Source organism: Corvus kubaryi, unplaced genomic scaffold (assembly GCF_017639235.1).
Source record: "Corvus kubaryi isolate FWS band 111438036 unplaced genomic scaffold, C.kubaryi_AGA036_p1.0 134, whole genome shotgun sequence".
NCBI lineage: Eukaryota > Metazoa > Chordata > Aves > Passeriformes > Corvidae > Corvus > Corvus kubaryi.
In genome coordinates this window covers 3,553,695-3,575,255 of record NW_024580668.1, presented here as the reverse complement: position 1 = coordinate 3,575,255, position 21,561 = coordinate 3,553,695, and the positions used below count along the sequence as shown (strand labels likewise).

Genomic DNA, 21,561 nt, shown 5'->3' with positions numbered 1-21,561 from the left:
CCCCATTATTTCTGTATGTTTTTGGCTCAAGTGCACTGAGTGCTCCTGCGGGCCTGACAGGCATCCTGGCTGGGATCCTGCCCGGGCTGGAGCGCTTTGCTCCAGCTAAAACAAGTCTCAGGCTGCTCCGTGCCTCCAGGACCCTCGAGTGGGACGTGGTTCCCAGATCCTTGTGCCAGGGCTGCTCTCAGCATCACTCCTTTGGACCCTCAGCAGTGGACAGAACCACAGTCACAGCATATCCCATCCCACTTCCCAACAGCTCTGAACTGCCTCTGGAGCACGCATTTTCTTCCACTTAGTGGGTGAGAAAATGTCGTATTTTTAGCACAAACTCTTGATCAACCCATTCAATTACATCCAAATTATCTGTGTGGGAACAGAATGTTATGTCAAAAATGTTATTCAGTGTATTTGTCAATATTACCCAACAGAAGCCATTTGTATAATCAGGAGATTCAATATTTTCTCCAGCAGAGGAAAGCAGCAGCTCAGGAACCAGACTGAAGTTGTGAGATTTTGTTATTTCACAGATACTGGAAGTAGTAAGTCAGCGTGATAGAACGCAGAGAACACCACTCCCAAAATATAAAATCCTAGTTGCTCTATCAAAAACCAATAGAGACTACAGATGGTGATCAAAAACCTGCAACTATAATAAGCATTAAGCCACAGTAAAATATCTGCCGTCTGCCAAAAGGCACCGTGCACACGCTCCACGCAAACTGCACCATCAGCCCACAGGATTCCTTTAGGTCCCTACATGGATATTTTCATTGCTAAAAATTGTAGAGTTACTTCCACCCAGGCTTCAAGCTGTATGTAAACTTCCCTCCCCTCCCCCTGCTTTTCACCACATCCAGTTTGCTCCCCTGCCATCTGAACAATGTATGCCTCAGGAACAGCAGCTTGCACAGAAGGATTTTGGATAATGTTCTTTGAAACATGCAATGCAGGATTTATTGGTTTTTATAAAGATACTCCAAGTTAGTCTAAGAGCCTATCACCAGCTGCAAGTTTTTATTTAAATCATATAAAAAAAGAACTATTTTTTTCTCTTCCTTAAGAAAGCAACTCATACATTACTACAAGGTAGCCCTTTCTGGCCCACATAAGGGACAGAGAGAGAGAGACTGTCTGAGAGAAAGATGAGGGGAGGAGGGCTGTAGAATAGCCAACACTACACGAGACAACCCAAACGTGGCCAATATTCCAGTCCTTCATTGGAAAGGCTTCCATGGCATCCCCAGCTCCCCTCTGCCATAACTCCTTGCCTTAACTGGATGATCCTTACGGAGGATCATCTGTGCTCCTTTACACTGAGTGGGGCACAGCTCACCCCAAACTCTGCATCCTATGCCCATTCCCAGCCTCTCATGGAACTGCCCAGCACAGCCTCCCCCAGGAGAACCAACACGACCCCAAGCCAAGCACTCAGGGCTGCTCCAGCTGCCTTCACTCCTACTTCGCCAGCGTGTAGGGAGGTGTTTCCACACTCTCACCACTACCCAACCACACCGTTCAACCACCTCGCTCCCGTGCCCGAGGCTCCCCCGGCCGGACAAGCCTGGGGATGTTAAATAACTCCGGAGCACCCCTCACCCCGCCCCAGATGAGTTCAGCTGCTCCCAGGCCAAGGCTGGGAACAGACGTGGAAGGTAACAGTATGGATGAGATCACCACAACACCATCTGATCCCAGGATCCCAGGGCAAGCCCGGGGCGGGAGCGCGGGGCGAGGGAGTGGGGAGGAACATGGCGCAATCCCTATTAACTTTTTTTTTCTCTTTTAACAAGGCTGCAAAAGGAGACAAAAACCATGGGAAAAGGCAAAGCAATTACATGTTCATGCAACAAAACTCCTCACTCCACTTTGCTCACTGCTCCTCCAACATTTCCTCCTGGATTTTGGAGGGTTGTACACACCAGAAACTTGAGCCTAATTAATGAACCTGTTTCTTGCAAGCCACTACCAAATCTATTGCTTTAGATATGGAATATTTTATCTTTTCTACACTAAAGCAATTTCACTTGCCTGCCTTCATTTTTACTTATCCCCATTTCTGTCCTTCCTGATGCTGGAAATGGTTTTGACCTCCTGTGACTCTCAAAGATTGTCATCTTGAAGAATCTAGGTCCTCCATCAGGTTTGGTATCTTTTCCAGTTATTTCAGCAAAAGCTCTGCACACTAAAGACTACAATGTTTAACTTTACAGGAGGAATTAAAAGCTGAAGTCTAACACTTAATTGTAAGAAAATAAATCGTTTCCGTGGACGTTACTATCTAAAAACCAACAGGCTGGACTAGTGACAATTCCAGTGTGGCTGATGGTGAACTTCTCTCCCACCTGCTCCCCCTAAACATCCCTAGCTTTAATAGTTTTTGTCATGCCCTGTTTTCTGGAAGGTGGAAAAGTATCTATGAACAAGGTCAGGGATTTTTCTGTTTTAAGCCTTTTAAAATTGTAAGCTGAAGTCACGGACCTTATATACAGCAGAAGAAACCAAAAACTTCATCACTGACTGCATTCCATCTGTGCTCTCTGGGAACTGAACTTGGAGAGAAACTTGAAATTTAATAATTTTTCACAATCTAATTTAAATCCATCAGGTGCAATAAGGATCTTCTCAGGTTTAAGAATATTTGCTGTTAACTTAGACTAAGGAGTCTGTTTAAGTAAAGTCAAATTCAGAATTAAGAATTTTAAATGAAATTTGAATATGAATTTATTTGAAATTCCCCATATCTGATTTCAAATAAGGACATGAAAGCTTCCTTCAATCCCAGATGCCATTTCCAATACTGCAACAACCTAGGCATGTTTTGGGTGTAAATCCCCTATTGTAGGCTGCTCTGAGCAATTAAAACAGGGGAACCTAATGGGATATCCTTTCATTGTCTTTCAACCAAGTATTTTTGTGAATCTTGTCCTCATGGTCTGTAGCTCCCTCCAGTGCCATTAAATCAGTAGAATTGGTTTCAGCTGATAAAGGATGCATCTGTAATTTTAAAACTGCATTATTACGACAGAATTAATGACAGCACTAATAAGTAAGAATAATGTTAACAATTTAAAATATTAATAAAAGTGCATTCAGGTGATGAAAGAATTAACAAGCCTAATACTTCATACTAGTTTCCCTAAATTGAAGAAAACAGAGCTATCTGTAAAACCAGGTAAAATAAAGGTTCACACAGTTCCCACGTTTTTCAGCTTGTGTGGGGCTTGTAAACCTAAACAGGGGGAACACAGAACCAGGCACTTCCCCAAATACTACTGGAAAAATGGGCAACATCAGTTGTAACAGGAATTTTAGGGACCGGGGTAGGTGGAGCTGATATGACCTCACGTGACAGAAAAGGAATTTTGAGCCCAAGACTGAGTTTCCGCAGGAATTAAGGAAGCAGTGACAGTTCAGGGAAGGAATCAGGCCCCAGATGAGCCCTGAACAATGGGAAGACAAATCTCTGCTGGGTTCCGAGCAGGGTGGTAAGGGAGGACTTCACCTCCCTGTCTAAATACACTTGTACAAAGATCTTCAGAAAAATAGTTTGCATATATTTAAATGCAAGATACAAATCCAGTGTTGGAATTCTGTCTGCTTAGGCACCATCCCAGCTGGGATTTTTGTTCAGCACTTTAGGAAGTTAGGTTCTCTATCAAAAAGGCAGTAATTTTGACTCTGATGCTGCTCACAGGACACTGAAAAGGTTCACTTCTGTCCCGTGATGCCGCGGGCAGGGGCTGGAAGGGTCTCAGTGTCTCCACAGGACCGACTACCTGTCAATACCTGCTGGGGCTGACAGTCCCACACCTCACAGCAGCTCACATTTCAGCTTTTGCTTTCCTCAGAGGAATGTGGCTTCCCCCCTCCTTCTTGTTTAAACGTTCTGCTTTCAACGCAGCAAAAACAACTCCAGGCCTCTGTAAAAGCAGAGGCACAACCTGGTACCTGGAATTGAAAGCATCTGTAAAGAGCACACCTCTCCTTTGGAAGTGAGTTGTAATATAAAGTTTTTTGGTTTTTTTTTTTCTTGAAAACATTTGCTTGATCATGAAATTTAATACCAGGCATATTTTAAAAATACAATTTTAAACCAGGCAAATGATACAGAGCTGCAACAGCATTTTATACTGTGAATTTAGAGCAGTGCAGGGACACTCATCTTTGGCTACAGTGAAAAGCAAATGTCTGGTTCTGTGTTCTGCCGTACAACAAAATGAAGAAGTCAAGTTCAAGTGCTTGTCTGTCCCTGGCACACATTACGTTCAGGCAGATAAAAGGAGCAAGAAATCAAGCTTGAAGCCAAAATCAAAGGTAAATAATAAAGGTGACCACGCCACTTCTGTGGAGAAGCCATTCACAGGAGTCGCCATGGTTCTGAATAGTGCAGCCCTCTTTTTTTCTCAGTGAAAAACCTGTCAGTCATCCAGGTTCATGGTTCCGCTCTTTGCCTAGTGTTTTGCCACTCTTAAAAGGAAAATCTAATATAGACCCTTACTCACGTGCCTGTGACAACATCAATACACAGCCACTGACTATGAAGTGTTTCCACAAACTGCATTTGGGTATTTAGTGCTTTTAAGCCTGCAATTAAAATGGACACCTCACAGAAAAATGTGGCTTTACAAAGACCCACAAACAGCCCTAATTTAACAAGGGACATGCCAAGCCATTTTAGAATCTTTTAAATAAAATATTTTGGCCCTTCCCCCTCTCTTCCCCACTGACCTAACTTGACTCTGAAGCAGAATTTAAATCATTACAAAAATATGAACTTTAAATCTCACCTCTCAAAACACACAGCTGGCTCTAAAAGACCTTAAAATAGCACAAAAAGCTCTAGTCATTCAAATGTCTGTAAAACACAGTAGGACAGACTTTGTATTTACAAAACATATTCTAACATTTGCAAAATGTGTTTTTTCATGTGGACTTTTCTAAGCTGCGTGCTTTTAACACTGGAGTCGCAGAGAATTTAGAATGAAGCGTGCACAGGAAAAGTAAAATCCCTGACAAGGCACAACCTCTGCCTGTTTCCTCTCGCAGCCAAGAGTCACGTCGCTGGTTTCGGCTCAGGGACGTTCACCATGGCAGTCCCTGACTCACAGAGGAGCAGCGAGGTGCTGCAAAACACGGAATCCAGACAGGACTGGAGTGAGATGGGGTGTGGGTGAGGGATGGGGAAATATTGCAACAACTCTTAAAATCCCTTATTCTCTAATTAGCTTATTTGGTAATGTTAAAATGAGGAAGTCGTTCAGCTGCTTCAGGTGGAATTAGCTCTTTTGAATTAGCTTTAGTGACTCTATTTATTACCTATATAAAAGTGTTGTAATTACCTAAACAATTACTACATGTATTATTCACAGAACATAATTATTTCAGCATTACAGCTCCAAAAGCCCTCAGCGGCAGAAAGTATAGTTCTGTCTCGAGGTGGAACCTTACACTCAGAAGAATAATAAGATTCAGAAGGTACCAGAGGTGACACAGACGCCTCTCAGCACCCTCACTGGCCTCCTTGTTGGCAGACTTTACAGAGGCCAAGGACCGGGACAGCCTGGGCAGGCAATCTTCTCCCACAGCCCCATCCTTCTCTTAACACAGCTCTCTGTGCTCCCAGGCAGTGCCAGAGCCCTGACCACAAACCACCCTTCGGCCGAGGCTGGAGAGAACCTCTGCACTGAGCTACCCTGCACAAAACTGCTCAATTTAAATTCCTGCCACGTTCTCCGGAAACCTTAACTCCAGTCCCACCTTTCCTCTGGGGATGGGGGCAAGGAGAACAAAGAAAGAAAGAAAGAAAGAAAGAAAGATTCTGCCCATTGTGGTTGTGAAGCAAGTACAAAATAGTGCAGAGAGTTCTACCCGTGCAGGGAGCATGAAATGAACACCAGGAGGTGGGAAAGAACTTCATCTCAGTAGGCATTAATTCTGAAACTCCAGTGATACTGGTTTATGATTTTTTGGTTTATGACACTGAAAAGAAAGTATCACAGAGCTATGAATAACAACTCATTTTTGCACCACCAGTGGGTGGAGTCCCTGCCCCCGTGCTCTCAATCACAGACAGGCAGCAGGGAATGCAAGGGAAGGAAAAGCCAAACTGAAGAGCCCAAAGTGTGCACTGAAGTTCCAAAAAAATCTCCAAAATCCACTGGATTACTAAAAGTCATGATTCCAGTAGAAGGCAGGCACATCTTCACCATCTCTTTGTCTGCAGAGGGCAGTGTCTCATGTTTGCATCTCAAATGGATGAAACCCTAAACCTAAATTATTCATTAACAGATTACAAATTTCCTCTCCTACATGAAAGAAACACTTAACAGTCTCAGGAGAAGAACTGAACTAAAAAAGACACTAAAAATCATTGGTATAATTGCTTCAGTGGGAAAGATGAGAAGGGGTCTAAGATGGTATTTCTCTTCCCCAAATATTGTGCTTATTCCCACATCAACATCTGTTAAGCCCCAGCTGGGGGCTTTTGGCTGCCCAATATCCAAGTCTGTTATTTTGCAAAAAACCATAAACCTAGCAAGCCTCTTATAATGTCTAAAGAAGCACTAAATGATGAACAGCACCCCTCAGATGGTAGTCTTGGTTCAAATATGTGCCTAAAACTTAGTGGCCATCAGTCACAGCGCACAGATCTGGAAATAAATGCAAAATTCAAAGCTGTGCTGGGAAGGAGAGGCATGAGACAGCTCCAGGGGAACAATCCTGGGCTGGCTCACCTATTGCTCTGATACCTGCAACTGGCAACTATGCAGTTGGAGAGTGCTGGAGACAATTCCAGGATTTCCATTTGTTCTGCATTACTATAATTAGAGCTTCCGGATCATGGTTTACACTAAGAACAGCAGCAAAGGCTTCAAGGTGGAAGAGACTCAGATCAGATGGGTCAGGAGAAAGTCTGGAGAGAACACTCAAAGATTCTGGTGAAAGGGAGGTGTGTTCCTACATTACCTACCCTGTATCAGGTGCTTATTTATACATACACAGTCTATAACCACCATAACCATATGTGAAACACAGCTTTTATCACACAACAGCATTTTAACTCCACTTCCTGTCCTCAGCAGCAAATTATTAATTCACCACAAAAAAGGGGTGTCTGAGCACAGCAACTGGTACATTACACAGAAGTTAATAATATGCAACTACTAAATATAGCCACTCCTGCTTTTCTTCTACATTTTGCTGCCTAAGAGATTTTTGCAGCATCTTGCACACACTGGCTGCCCTGCATGGACAATGATGCTCAAAACCAGTGACAGGTGCAGAGCTTTCAAAACAGCACTTTTCCCTCACGCCATCCCACCCACGTTTAGCTCCAGCTTGTAAAACTGCAGTTATCTGCTTTGTAGGAACGCACACGCACAGGAAGTCCAAGGAACAGACTGGCAACAAGCAGATGAGAAAATTAAAAAAGATCTGAGATGCTAATAAACCGTGCCAGAATTACACACTGCATCTAAATACAGGTTTTGAGGGAACATCACTGGAGTGCTTCTGCAGATAAGCATATCCTTCATTTTAATTAAGGAAGAAAATTTTCCTCCTTTGAATGAGCTCACTTCCATTGCAGAGACCTGTTTTACTAACACATGATTTTCAGTTTCTTTGCTTAAAGACAACAGAGTGGGGAAGAAAAAAAACGAATTTACATTTAGGTCACTGACTTTCTTGGTTGTGGCTCCAAACATCAAGCCTTCAAAAAAACCCCACACGCCCCACACTGCTCTGTGGCACAACTTCCTCCTGTTACCTACATTCATTTTTATCAACACAAGCTGCAGATATTGAGTGGTTACAGTCAAAAGGTATCCCAAGGGAAAAAAAAAAAAATCATTGACTAACATCAGTCAAAAAATGCAACTTTTTAAAAACCTGTCTGGACACAACCCTGAGTAAGATGCTTGAGGGGACCCTGCTTGAGCAGAGAGGTGGGACTAGATGGCCTCAGTGGTCCCTTCCAACCAGACTCCTTCTGTGTGACCCTGTGATTACTGGTTTCTAACAAAGTATGCAGGGAAACTGCCATACATTTACATAGACAGATCCAACTGAAGAGAAAAATCTGTTTCAGCTTTCTGCATGTCCAGCATTAATCCATTATGATGTCTTTTGGTGTGGATGTCAGGAATAAATGTGAAACAGTTCAGAACTTAAAAAAACCCCATTGCTTAAACATGGATATTATAACCTGATTCACCCTGTAAACCATGTATGCAAAAAAGCAGCATGTGCTTGTACAGATTCTGGTAATTACAAAGGTTTGTTTCAAAAAAACACCGTGTTTCACACAATACAAACATGGTAATTGTCACATTATCTCACAATCTACATTGTGATTTCAATTATGCACAACAAAGGGACTGCCCATGAGAACTGAACTGAGAGAGTAAATCACACCCTTCATAATAATAGTAACAAACCTGTGTTCATTAGTGTTTGTTTGTTTTTAAAAGGTATTTGTTCAACTATTACAAACATCTCCTGCAGACTGGTGAAAAAGAAAAACGCACTGGGTGCGGCATCAATCTTTCGTTTGTAAGACTTGTCTTGAGGGAAATCAGTTTCATATTCTTCACAGCCATGTGACTTTATCAGAAAACCACAGTGCACAATTTTGGCATAATTAGAAGGACCTTCTTAAATACAGCCCAGAAGAAAGCTCTGAGGGAAACAAACACGTTTCACATCATTAGGGAAAGTTAGAGCTGAAATGGAGGTACTAGCCTCTGCACACAACAGCAGAAATCCCACCTATTTTTAGTTCACAATTCCAATAAGAAAACAGCTGGGAGTCTAATGAAATTATCTTGGTGACAAATTTAATGGACTGAACACTAAAGTTACTATTTTTAAGTAAAGTTCCTAATTATCCTTCAAAACAAGAAGCAATTAAGCAGCAGTGGAGCTCCAGCTTCCCAAGTGTCTGCAAGGCTCAGCTCCAATCAGATTGAAACTGGGAAATGGCTCAACACCTTTCTGATCCTAAAAGTTGGTTGAGGGCCAGGCTTGGGGTTTGGTTGGGTTTTTTTTTAGTTTAATGAAAGCAGTTCTGCTTTGACCTGTCCAGTCCTGCCTCGTGCTGTTTTCCCTGCCCGAGCTCCACACAGCTGCACAATTCACACCGCGCCCGGGAGAGGAGATGGTGGGGAGGGAAGGGAAATGGAGCAGGGAGGGTCTGGAGAGAGCTGGTGAGTACCCTAAATGATAACACACTGCTTGGATCACAGAGCAGTTCAGCTCCGTGGGAGAGAGGTGGATAGGGAAGTGCTCCAGGAGCAATGGAGAAGGGCCAATGATCCCACCTAGCACAGAGCTCTGAGAAAGCACAGAGGCATTCTGGTATTTTCAAATTTACTGAAACAGCCACATTAATCACAGTAAAGCCAGTGATAATCTGACATGCTCTTCCCCAAAAAGGTTTTTTAAACTGGCCATTTTACTTACTGTTTCCCTTGGTAACACACTGTGGCACTAATGAGTCTGTTGTAACCTCACATAAGACTATTCCACACTTCATACACACCACACATCTTTTTGAAACAAACTTTGAACAACAGGGGTAGAGAACTAGAGTTAGCACTGAAAATACATAGATAATGTACTAATATCTGCATTTTAATACGACATGGTAAGACCCTAGACTCCCAAATGCCCATTTGGGGAATATACCATGGTAAAACAGGAGATCTCTAAACCCATCCTTTCACCACTTCCACCAAACCACTTCACTGTGAGATTCAAGATCAAGAATCTTGATGACAAGATCTTGATCAAGATTCTTGATGACATTACAGTACTTCTTGGCATTAAAACCATGAAAGATTGATCATCCTTCATTCATATGACTTCATTTAAAACCTCACACTATCCAAAATCACCCAAGGGTTTTTGCAGATGTGAGCTTTTAAAATCCTCTTGAAGAAGAGCTGTATCAAAACACTAGTTTACAAACGGGGAAATTATGTTTCACCCAAGCCTGGCCTCAGCTAACAAAATGTGTGTATCCTAAAGCAGTTCAGCTCCATGGGACAGAGGTGAACAGGGAGTCCTCCAGAATAAACAAGGAGAAGCCATTCCAACCCAGGGAAGAAAACGAGACTGCACACCTTAACTGCAAACTCTGTTCTTCTTCATGGCACACATATTGATAGGCAGAGCTAATGAATAATAAAGAAATTAAAAAAACAATCAGGAGGCTCACTGTTGAGATTCAGTTTGATGAAAGAATATACGAGAACAGCCACACTTTATGAAACTGTGTAAGAAAATTGTCTTGCCAGATACAAAGCTCCACAGTCTCTTCACAGAGCTCCTGATTTTGTAACATTATAAATGAGTAATTGAAGTCCCTCTTAGATGTCCTTAACAGCAGAAGTGGTGGACAGTGCGGACCTCAGAACTCTGCAAGCATTACCAACATTGGCAATAAATGAATAAACAAAAAAGGCAATTTTACACATTGTGGGGATTTTGTACGTCTATTGCTATTTTCATTCATTTTAAGAAACTACTTAGGCTTCAGAAGGATTTTTTTTTTTTGTAAAAACACCAATCTCTCAGCCAAGATCCCACAGCAGACCTGAACGCCCGACCTGGGCTGGATGTGGCTCTTGCCAGCACCACGATCCTTTAGCAGCCCAGGAGCCAAGACTCCTTCCCTCCCCCAGCTGCAGGAGGCTTCCTAAAAATAGTCCTTTGCCAGCTTTTACTCGGGCTGCAGTTTACATGAGCCCTCTGGGGGAAGGGGAACCTTGCAGAGTACCCAAGGCACTCACAGAAAATTTACTGGACAGCCAACAAGTTTCAAGTGTAAATTACCATCCAGACACTGAAACCCCTCACTTCCATAATGAACACATTAGAATTTAGCTTTATTGGTGCATATCCTTCTCAGAGACTCAATTAGTGTACTACAATACAAATAAAGTTAACAGAGATTTGTATTTAACTACAACTTATTTCAACACGTTTCAGCTATAAAATCAATGTATAATATACTACAGAGTAATCAGTTCGAAATCACAAAGCCTATCAATGACATCCTGCTACAGAATTACTCTTAATCACATGTAAAATTAGCCAGCAATTTCTTTCAGTTTATTTAGAACTTAGTCACATACTATAAAAAGTACTTAAAGTTACTTAAGCTCAGCTTCAGTTTGAGAACTTCACCTAATATGAGCTTAATCTATTTTTTAATTTTCAGCCTGCCCCTCCCGAAGTCAAGATTTTATGACCATGTTCTCTGCATGCAAGCACATGGTCTCAATAAACGCTTGAGCCTGCTGGTAAATTTATACCAAATGTCCTCCAGACATCTTTGTCAGGGGTCTCTAAAAAACAGTAACTTCAGCAATACCTGTGATTGCAGGCAAGCACCCAGACAAAAGAAATTTAAATTGAAGTCCCCAGTGAAGGAAAGGCTTTGGCGTATCACTGAGCAGTGGAGTTCACAGAAGAGGAAAATGAAGGGGAGAACGTGCAAGTCAGCAGCAATCCAGTGCTCCCTCTCCCTGGGACTGGCAGTGATGCATCTGCAGTGTTTCAGCCCAGGGAATAATTGGGAATCGAACCTGGCGCTTTCACATTGTACCAGCAAATGTACTGGCCTCATTTCATCCTCGTATCAGGAATTTTCTGTTGCGCTCTATCTTTGGGAACACTGTTGCTTTTACTTCCTTTTTTAAAGCAAGTCTTTAATGAGGTTTTACAGTATCTTTTTAGGTTTTAAATTCGATGAAACTATTCTCCTAATTGTCATCCTGTAATCTTGATATGTTCCTTTTCTGCAGCAATGCAACTGAGCCATGAGAGCTCTCGTAAAACCCAACCACCTCCCATGCACCAAAAGCTGCTGTGCCTGCTCACGGGCAACAGCAGAAACAGCAGCTCCCAAGGTCAGGCAAAAAGCTCCAGCAGCCACACCCACCCAGGCAAGTGAACTGCAAAATCCTAAAAATATTGGTCACACCTGCTCCAGGATCGTGGCTATCGGAGCACCAGCGATGCACATCATTCCTGCAGCCCTTTCCTCCTGCAGCAGCATTTTCTGTGGCTTCCACAGCAGCAGCCAGACCTGGGAGTCCCCTGCCAGACCCCCCCAGCCAGTCCAGCACTGCATCCCACATCAGCTTCCCAACCCTCCTACCACAGAATCCACCCAGGAACAATAATCCAGCCTTACAAAATGTGCAAAAATGATGCAACCAATGCCACGCTCTTCCTCGTTTCCTCAAGTGTTTATTTATAGCTTGCCCTGTATTTTGTGCCGACAGATCTTCCTCCTGCAGGAGGGATTCCTACAGAAGGCTGCTCCAGCCTGTGTGGAAGTCTTTTATTCTGGTTGTTTCTGTCTCACACTGAATTGTTGTTCAAATCATAGCTCAAAACTACCCCTATTTGGGGCTTTCTCTGTTTGCACAAAGGGACCTTGCAAGAGCCTGGAAGGGTGAGTGAAAATTCATTCTCAGGAACTAATATGAGTTTTAAGAGTTGCTTGGATTGATTCTCACTACTTGACAGCTACAGTGTTTCACCAGTACAGCAATCCAGGACAGCTATACCATTAAGTCCAATACTCACAATTCAAGATTTGCTCTGTTTTAGAATAAGCTTATGGGAATTTTATGGTAGAACTGAGCATATTTTTTATTTTAATGGGTAAAACTTAAAAAAAAAAAAATACAGAAAGCTAGTACACCCAAGGTGCATGACAAACTTACAGAGTTCACAGTCACAATTCCTCCTCTGACTTCTCACCCTAATTCATTCTGACCGATTCATTTATGATATTTATTCATTCCCAATTCAGACTGACCACTACCCATCTTCACAAAAACCAGAGGATTGAAGGATTACTGTGTACACAATCATCTACTATTTTACTCATTCCAGTTTTCTCAAAACATGTGTTTCGAGCAATGCGATTACAGAAGTTTCACCTGCAGTAAGCTGTTATTTCTAGGGTGGATTTGTTGCACTTTCCTTACCATAAAAAGGGTATATTCTCTGTGTGGCAAATTTAGATTAAAAATACAGAAAACCAAGGAATATCATTGTAAGAGCCACATACAGCAAAGGCAAACCCAAGAATCTTGAGCTTTCAGCATTTACGTAGCTTTGCCAATTGTCTGACTCTGCGTATGTCAAACCCCATCACACACTGGGCCTGTCCTCAGTAAATGCACCAAGGGTGTGTTCATCAGCTCTGCACGAGTGCCCAGCACAGTGTTTACTACACTGGTGAGATCCCCTCACTCCAGGAATGTGTGGTATCACTAGAAGGATGAAAGGCTGCTCAGCAGAACACCACGGAATCCATGCAATCAGAGAGACTTGTGAAACCTGTTGTTAATGAATTCACTCACAGGAGGAGTGAATCATCTACTTCAAGAGAGTTTCTATTAGCATGGATCCAGGCTCTTGAATTTTTCTTAATCTTTACAATCATGAAAGAAAAATATAATTGTGTAGTAATGCTGTGGTAGTAGCTGCATTTAATGATCTCATGGAACAGTGCAACATACTAATTTCTTAAATAAATTGTTTTGTCTATAACAACACTGATGAATTGCTCAGAATGGATTGCACATTGAGTCAGGGCTGTGAATACATACATGATATCTTATTTACCATTATATTACTTGTTTGAAAAATATTGGTCATTTTAATTACATGCAAAATTATTTGTGAAGTCTCAAAACTTCACAATCAATCAATCAACAAAAGTCAACCCTACACATCTCCTTAATCAGAAGTTGATCATATACTTTTCAGGGTGGCTACTCTGTACCTGTTTACTAACTAACCCTGTTTACTAACCCCAGGTTAGTTTAGCTTTAGGCACAATGTGCAGAGCCAGTGTTGTTCACTAATTCTCGTTCTATTACAAACTTGTACCTACCAACAGCCTCCTCCAAAAGCCTCAGTGAACAAAATATGTTTTTTCATACATAACTATATATTCGCTCACACTGTAACTTAATGCCACAACAAAAACTTTTGAGGATGGAAAGAAAGCACAGTGGGAAGGAATGAGGAACCTGTTGCCATTAAAATGCAGAAATTAGCGAGAGCTTAATTAACCAAAGGTTTTTGCTTATATTACATCTCCTGCTGTATTGCATTGCAACACTTTCCCTTCACCCACAAAAAAAAAAAAAAAAAAAAATTCCACTGCATTTGCATTTGTAGGTTTGCAGAGAACAGAACCACAAAAAACAAAACAGAAGCCTGAACAGGTATCAGAAGTATGTTGACTAAGTAGAAGTAGTCCAGACACTACTGAACCAAACAGACTTGAAAGCAATTACAAAAATATGCATCTGACATTTGCTTTAAAAAAAGCTCAAGATTACTTTATTTTCTCTTTTGGAAACAGAAATCCTTGGGATTACGCATATTTTGTCATTTATCTGTATGTTTAAAATCACTTGGTGATGCAAGCATAATATTCTTTATCAAACAACACAATTGGCCATTTTTACCACTAGTAACAAGGAATCTGTTCTTCTCTTTACTGAATTATTTTTAACTCTGTTAATTAACATTATGGGTATAGGCCACCCATCAAGAAATTTGGCTGAAGAACTTTGTCTGTAGAATTCTGGACTGTAGCCAAATACTTTTAGTACAGTTTCAAAGTATCAGACAGGCTCTGCTGGTGCTGGAGTTCCAGAAACGTGACTCTGCACCTCCAGAGCCTCCTCCCTGTGCCTTCTCCTTCCCCGAAATGGCAGCGCAGGAGAGGAGCTGGTGGCAGGAAATAGCGTGAGAATGGGCTCCTCGTGCTACTTCCAGCCCTTCCTGACATCGCAGGGTGTGAAATGGGCTGCAAACACTGTCTCTCACATTATTTCCTTTTCCACCCCAGCCAAAACCAGGAAGCGCCAGCGAGGAGATTCGCAGGGAAAGCGCAGAGTAAAATGAAGCCGGAGTCAAATGAGTGGCCAAGGCTAACTAAAGCAAAAATTCAGGGGTCTGTGGGCACAGCCTAGCATTAGCAACTCTAGAAGAAGCACTAGAAGGCTCATGTAGTACCCAGGCTTTGCTTTTGATTTGCTGAATAGTTAACCCAAAGGCTCCTGACATCAAAGCAAGTTTCTTCAGGCCATCCACAGGCTTTGGGTGAGACCTGCCAGGACAGCGTGGGCACCATCCATGTCCTTGTGCCACGAACAGCACATTCCTAGGGGAGAGATCCTGCTTACTCTGACTGCTCTGCTGGGTATTTGCGAGTCTTTAAAACCAGAGCTGCTCAAATGAAACCTGAGGTAGAAGTACTGGAAACAACAGCGCTTCAAAGAGATCACATTGGTTTGTATTTGACAAAAGACAGATTTGACAAACAGGTTTTGGCACATCACAGTGGAAATGGCTCCTATATTTTTAATAATAAGTAATATATTCTAAATAAAATGCAATCCTGTGCCTTCAGGGAAGACATATGAAGGATGGTAAATAATTTAACACCGTTTGGGATTTTCTGTATTCTAGACACTTCTGTGTTCTTCTGTTTATTATCAGCCAAGAGCAGGATCACATGGCAGCTTCATACGAACACTCTGTGTACACCCCTGCAAGAGCAATGAAATTTGGTCTCCTCATAGATAAAGCTCCCTCCTCACTGCTGAAATACAGACTGGTGACAACGTCACAGACCGTGTTGTTCTAAAAGCAGAATTGAAACTGATTTCTTAGTAAGGCCAGTTAAGAAAAGGGAAACAAACCTTCTTTCCTTTCTCTGCGTCTCAAGACTGTAAAATATGCCTTGGCAGGAAGTACAGTAAAGCTCATGACGAGCAGAGGCAGCTACTCTTTCAAAATGAACAGGGTTCCTTCGAAGTGACACTTTTCATTTAGCCACAGTGAGCTTGAGGATACAGGGCAGGATACCAGAAGGGCTCTCCAGCAGATGAGGTTACTGGCCAGGCCTCCCAGCTTCACACCTCCAAAGATCACAACTGCAGTGAAATGGGAAGCCAGGTACCTGTGGCTTTTGGTAAAGTAGTCTTCTCTGAGCCAACACAACCAGAGACTCGGTGGAGCAACAATAAGAGCGTGTATTAATGTCACTTCTTATGGGAGGACACTGAAAATTGTAGAGATTCAGAAGGAAGCATTGTACATGTGAAGTTACTGCTCCAGAATAGGTGAAAAATACCACTTCCAGACTCTAAATCCCTGCACTGGAGTTATGGAGATAAAACATCGAGAATTTAGTTTGTTCCCACTTTCTTGGGAAAGCTTTTCCCTCACGCTCTGTCCATTCAGGAGAGCTCCTGACCCATCAGCACACTCCTGTCTTTCCTCAGCACAAACTCTGCAGAAGTTTAAGCTGCCATCTCCCCAACATCTTTCTTTCCAAATTCTCCAGCCCTGAATCGTGGAAAGCCCTTCTCCTGGACTACAGCTAAGCTGTCTTCATGGACAATCAGCTTTTAACCATGGAAAGCAGAATTGCTAAAAGACAGGCAAAACTAATTTTTAAATGTTCAGCAGAATGTTCTTGCAAAGCTTCCTACATAAAACTTTGTCACAACAGTGAAAAAATCTGAGTTTTTAAAAAACTCAAAATGTTAAATAAGCCCATACCAAGACAAACTTTACACTAAGCAATTTACCCTTCAAAAAATCACAGTTGAAAAAAATCAAATTTTTTTACAAACAACTGTAAAAAGTTTTGTGAACAAGAAACATTGTTTAAAATTTTAAGGCAATTCACTGAGGAAAGAAGCCATTAATATTTAAGAATTTATGCAACTTTCAAAAACAAGATAGGATTTTTGGAAGCCAGATTGATCTTGAAAGAGAAAAGCCACTTTTCCATCTCCCATTTCCCAGTATGCCTTTCTTGTTTTAAATGGGGACTTCAAAAGGGGACAGGTGTTCAGAACCCAAAACACCTCTCTGAAAAAAATGACAACCCCAACAGAGATTGCTCAATATTCTCTTTTCACTTCTATTAGCACTAACAGCAGTGACTTGCACATTCATATTGAAACAGCCCTCCCTTAATAAATCTCAGATACATTTTATATTTTGCTTTTGCCACATTTTTGTTAGCTTGTGCTCACCAGGTTAATTTAAAGGCTTCAATCAAGTCAGATTTTACAAGAAGCAATTTTTGTTAGGTCCCTTGAAAATTTAATTTGATAAAAACAAGTTCAGCATTTCAAAGTGACATTAGACTCCAAGCAAACATTTTGCCATTAAAAAACTCCTACTGTGCATATTCTGTTATTAAAAACAACACCACTGCATGGTCAAAAATGCCAGAAAGGACAAAAACTACCAAAATTGACAATTAGAAAGCTACTGCTGCAAGACTATACTTTACTATCACATTGAATAAATATTAGAATTATGAAATATTTTTAGAAGGAAACAGCAATTTTTATTTTATTTTCTTTAGGGGAAAAATATCTCATTTGTCAGCAATGTTCAAAGTTTATTTTTGGCTCAACAGCCCATGATGTAGAATGAAGTGTTCCACTAGATGGAGCAGGACGGTAAAGCCATCATGAGGGCAACTTCCCCTGCTGATCCACGGAAAAGTCAGTGTCCAGGGATGGTAAGAATTTTAGCTTTCTTCTGTGCTTTCAGGACAGAAAAAGGGCAACACAAAAGCCTCTTAGTGCTCAACAATACTTCCTTCTTCACAGCATAGAAGCTGACTATTAACAAACACCAGAAACAAACCCAGCTCCTCCTCATTTCTATCAACTTTACACTAGAAACACAAAATTTACTGGATGCTTGTCTGAAAATGAAAATCTTAGTACTTTTTTATTTTGTAGCAACTGAACTTGCAAAAAGCTTCATGCCAAATGATCAAACATTAGTCACCTAATGCAAAAGACATCGTTACACATCAAACAAATTCACTCTGGAAACAATGGCAAGACTTCAAAGAGGCTCCTACAGACCTGGAGCTGTGCAAGGCATAGTAAAATTATCTCTCTTGTCTCTTTTCAAACAGAGCTAATTGTTGATTTACCTTTAAGTCTACCTAAACAAACAAACAAAAGAAGAACCTTACAGATTTTATTTCATCAGATGTTCTTTAAGAGATGCAGTGTTAGACAAACTGCAGTTGCCATAATCGTGTGAAACAAGAAACCTTCATTTTCTTGACCTTAAACCTTATTTCAGCTTCTCCAAAAGAAGTAGAGAGAAACTAACAAGGAACAGTTTTAAGCATTAATATTTCAAATTTAAGTCCTGCAATTCTTGAGTATGCACAGCGAAAGTACCGGGAATGGTCACAATTAACTTGAGCACCTTGCCATAAAAAATCCTGAACCACAGTATACTGCTGGATGTGATAAGTAACTGCAAACATGCAGCAGACTCTCAAGACAATACTAATTACCCCAGCAGTATAAATACCAGAAGAGAATGACTCTTTCTCAGATATGTGCATGAAGGCACACAAGCAGAACTCCGGTGACTGATCACAGGCTGCTTCCCATGATTGTTACTCCCATCTCTTTGTTTCCAGCTAAATAAATTGCACTAGAAACCAAAGTGACAAACAGGTTTGTTTCCCACCCATATTCTCTCCAACTTACTGAAAGTTGCTGCAGCACCGGAAGCTGGCATCTGGAAAGGACGGGGCCAAGTGGAAGAAGCAGAAATTTGGCCTTGGAGACAATAAAACTGTCCCCTCATTAAGGGGCCAGCCTTTGGAAAGACCTTTTGAAAGCACCTGCAAGGTTTTCAGTGTAGATACAACACCAGCTTGTCCCACCTCTCTGAACAGCTGATTACCAAGAATTCATTATGCACCACACATTCCTTTTCCAGGGATAAGGGAAAGCAAGCATCAGGACATCAAACCAGTTCATTCCCCTCAGTCACAAAGCCCCGTGCAATGGAATGGAGCAATACTCACTACTGTGCACAGTCAATCAGCTGGTACTCGTTGGATCTCTCATAGCAGGCTTTCACACCTTCATCCTGCCAAAGTGTTTTTGTGTGTTCATAAAACTCCTGAAATGGGAAAACAGTGTTAGGGAACGGGTTAGAGATGAGGAGAATCATCAAATAGTAACATATCATTTCATTTTGCAACGAGCAGGAAATGGAGCAGATTTAACAATGATCTTTAACCATGCTTTAGAACCTCACTACAAGTTCAGTTGGCTTTCTAAGTTTGACTTAAACATTCTGTAACACTTAAAGAACTGCTTCTCAATCCCTGATTGAATCCAACCACCTACTGTAAGACGGGTTAATATCCCATCAATGACAATTTCGTTGGCATTTTTAATAATCAGTGCTATTTGGTAACATTTGTTCTTTAACTCATGGTGTCACTATTTTACATTTTTGTGGCTGTCATGATTTTTTTTTCTTCAATGAAACACTATTTCTCTATAATTCCTACATGAATGATAATGATAATTAAGCTTTACATGACTTTGGAAGTTAGTGAGGATCTTCAGGGACTATACAGACATCCGTATCTTACTTAACTCTGTACCACTTTCATAAATTTATTCTTTTACAGTGTAAAAAGACATTGAACTACAGAAGAAAGACAGTGATACAAGGCTAGATCATGTTTTGTCTCAGCCTTAAAAACTGCAATCCCAGATATGAAAGCAGACAGCCAAAAATGCAATGCTTCAGTTTTGTTGAACCTGCAACACAAGTTAACAACACAACCAAAAGCCCTTTCATTTGGCATATGAAAGATGCACTTTGGCTCCAACAGCATGTGCAACATGGATTGAACTTCTGGCCATCAGTCTAAGAACTCTGAATAGACTTAAAAAGAACAGCAGCAGCCTGGTGACTAAAATACATACAGACACCACTGTGGGCATTCCTCTTATCAACAACCATGGGTGCTCCTTGGCTATCTCTCAGAGCTTTCTGATTTTAAGTAGCAAGTATTTTTTTTTAATCCAGACCAGCACAAGACCTTTAAAATAGTTGCTGTATATATTCTATCTCTCCCCACCCCTTTTTTTTACAGCAGAATTAGTTTAAAGAAGAAGAAGAATGTGTTATTTTTGAATAGCCATGGTACTGCTTCAAGGTTCTTCCATCTCTTGGGATATCAGTCTCTCACATTCCTTTACTATCACTGTAGTACAAAGAAAGGGGACACATTGCAAATTTCACTTTGAAAACAGTTTTTTAAAAAATTCATGCTCCTACCAGAATGTTAACTAACACCTGAACTGTAACAGACAGTAAATCCTTTAAATTGCATCCTAAAGATGCATAAAGGCATCTTAAGTAAATTTAGTGATGCTGATTTTCAGAGCACCCTCTTCTTGGCAGGTATGAGATGCATGTGTGATTGTGTGATCACACAATTGTGAATACCAACAAGGGAAGCAGCCCATCAGATGCAAATTTCATTATCCTTTTATTGCTATTAAGCATTCACTAGCTGCACATACACAAAAATGAGAGTAAACACAAAATACACATCTAAATTTTGTTCTGGTTTCTTTTAAAGAGATTATGACGTTTATATATGGTATTAGATTTCAGTTTGTTCCTGGCTTTTATGAACTGTTCATGAACAAAAAGACCAGTTAAATTTCTTTCAAAAGTAGGTAAGAAGATTTTATTTGATTTTTAGTATTTGCAGATTGCACAACCATTTGCTTTTGCTATTAAGGAAAATAAAAGATGAACCAACATCTTAATTTCAGTCCTCAGTTTTCTGTCTCCCACTGCTGGAATTATCTTCACTGGATACTTAAATTTTGAAGATTTCCAATTTCTTGGCAGTTGGAGGACTATCAGTCACCTTCGACTGTATCAGAGCACAGTGAAAAAAGTATCTTTCCAAAGCAAAAAGGAGAAGGAAGATAAAAGTAAAGAAGAGAGAAGGAATTATCTGCAATCTCACTATATTTGAACCAAACCCCTTTTGGGGAATGTTTCTATATTTATTTTTAGAAGTAAAAACTGTCCAATACAGAACATCATACAGCTCACTCAACTTATTACTACAAAGCTGGGAAACAGAAAAATGGAATCGGCAATTTTACAAGGTTTTTTTTTTCTGAAACAGCAGCTGATTCAAATGGACAAATAACTAGGCAGAGCTAAGTTTACAAAAAATGCAGTAAAACATTCTTCATCACCTACAACTGTAGATACAAAGTGAAAAAAGGCAGTGCTTTAATAACAAAAGGCACAGCACAGTAAAATTCTGCCACAAAAATTCTTCCTCATTACTGTTTCTCACTACAACTATGACACTTTGGCAGAGAGCTGATATAAAGCAATTATTTCAAAGACCTTTTAAACTCCATAATGCCTTACATTTGGAGTAGTTTCTGCAATCAGATCTTAAAATGGGATGAAAAATAAAACCAGTTCCTGGCCCTAGCATAAACACATTGATATAGAAAGCCCAGGGTTTAGTTTACCAGAACAGTTACATATTGTTTAGAAGAGTCCTCCCTGTGTTCTAAGGGCAGTTTTCACTTCTAAGAAAATATGTCAATTACAGTAATGGGATAAAGATCAGTGTTTGTGCCTTGTTAGGCCAAATTAGCAATAAAA

The 21,561-nt window shown here is 40.9% G+C and overlaps 1 protein-coding gene across 1 annotated transcript in view; it reads right to left on the bottom strand.

The window, feature by feature from the left end:
- Positions 1–21,561, bottom strand: part of GNAS (GNAS complex locus) — a 47,974-nt gene that overhangs the window by 15,960 nt on the left and 10,453 nt on the right. The window contains exon 3 of the mRNA XM_042045752.1: positions 18,920–19,017. Coding sequence (XP_041901686.1) covers positions 18,920–19,017 — 98 coding nt within the window. The remainder of the gene's footprint in view (positions 1–18,919; positions 19,018–21,561) is intronic.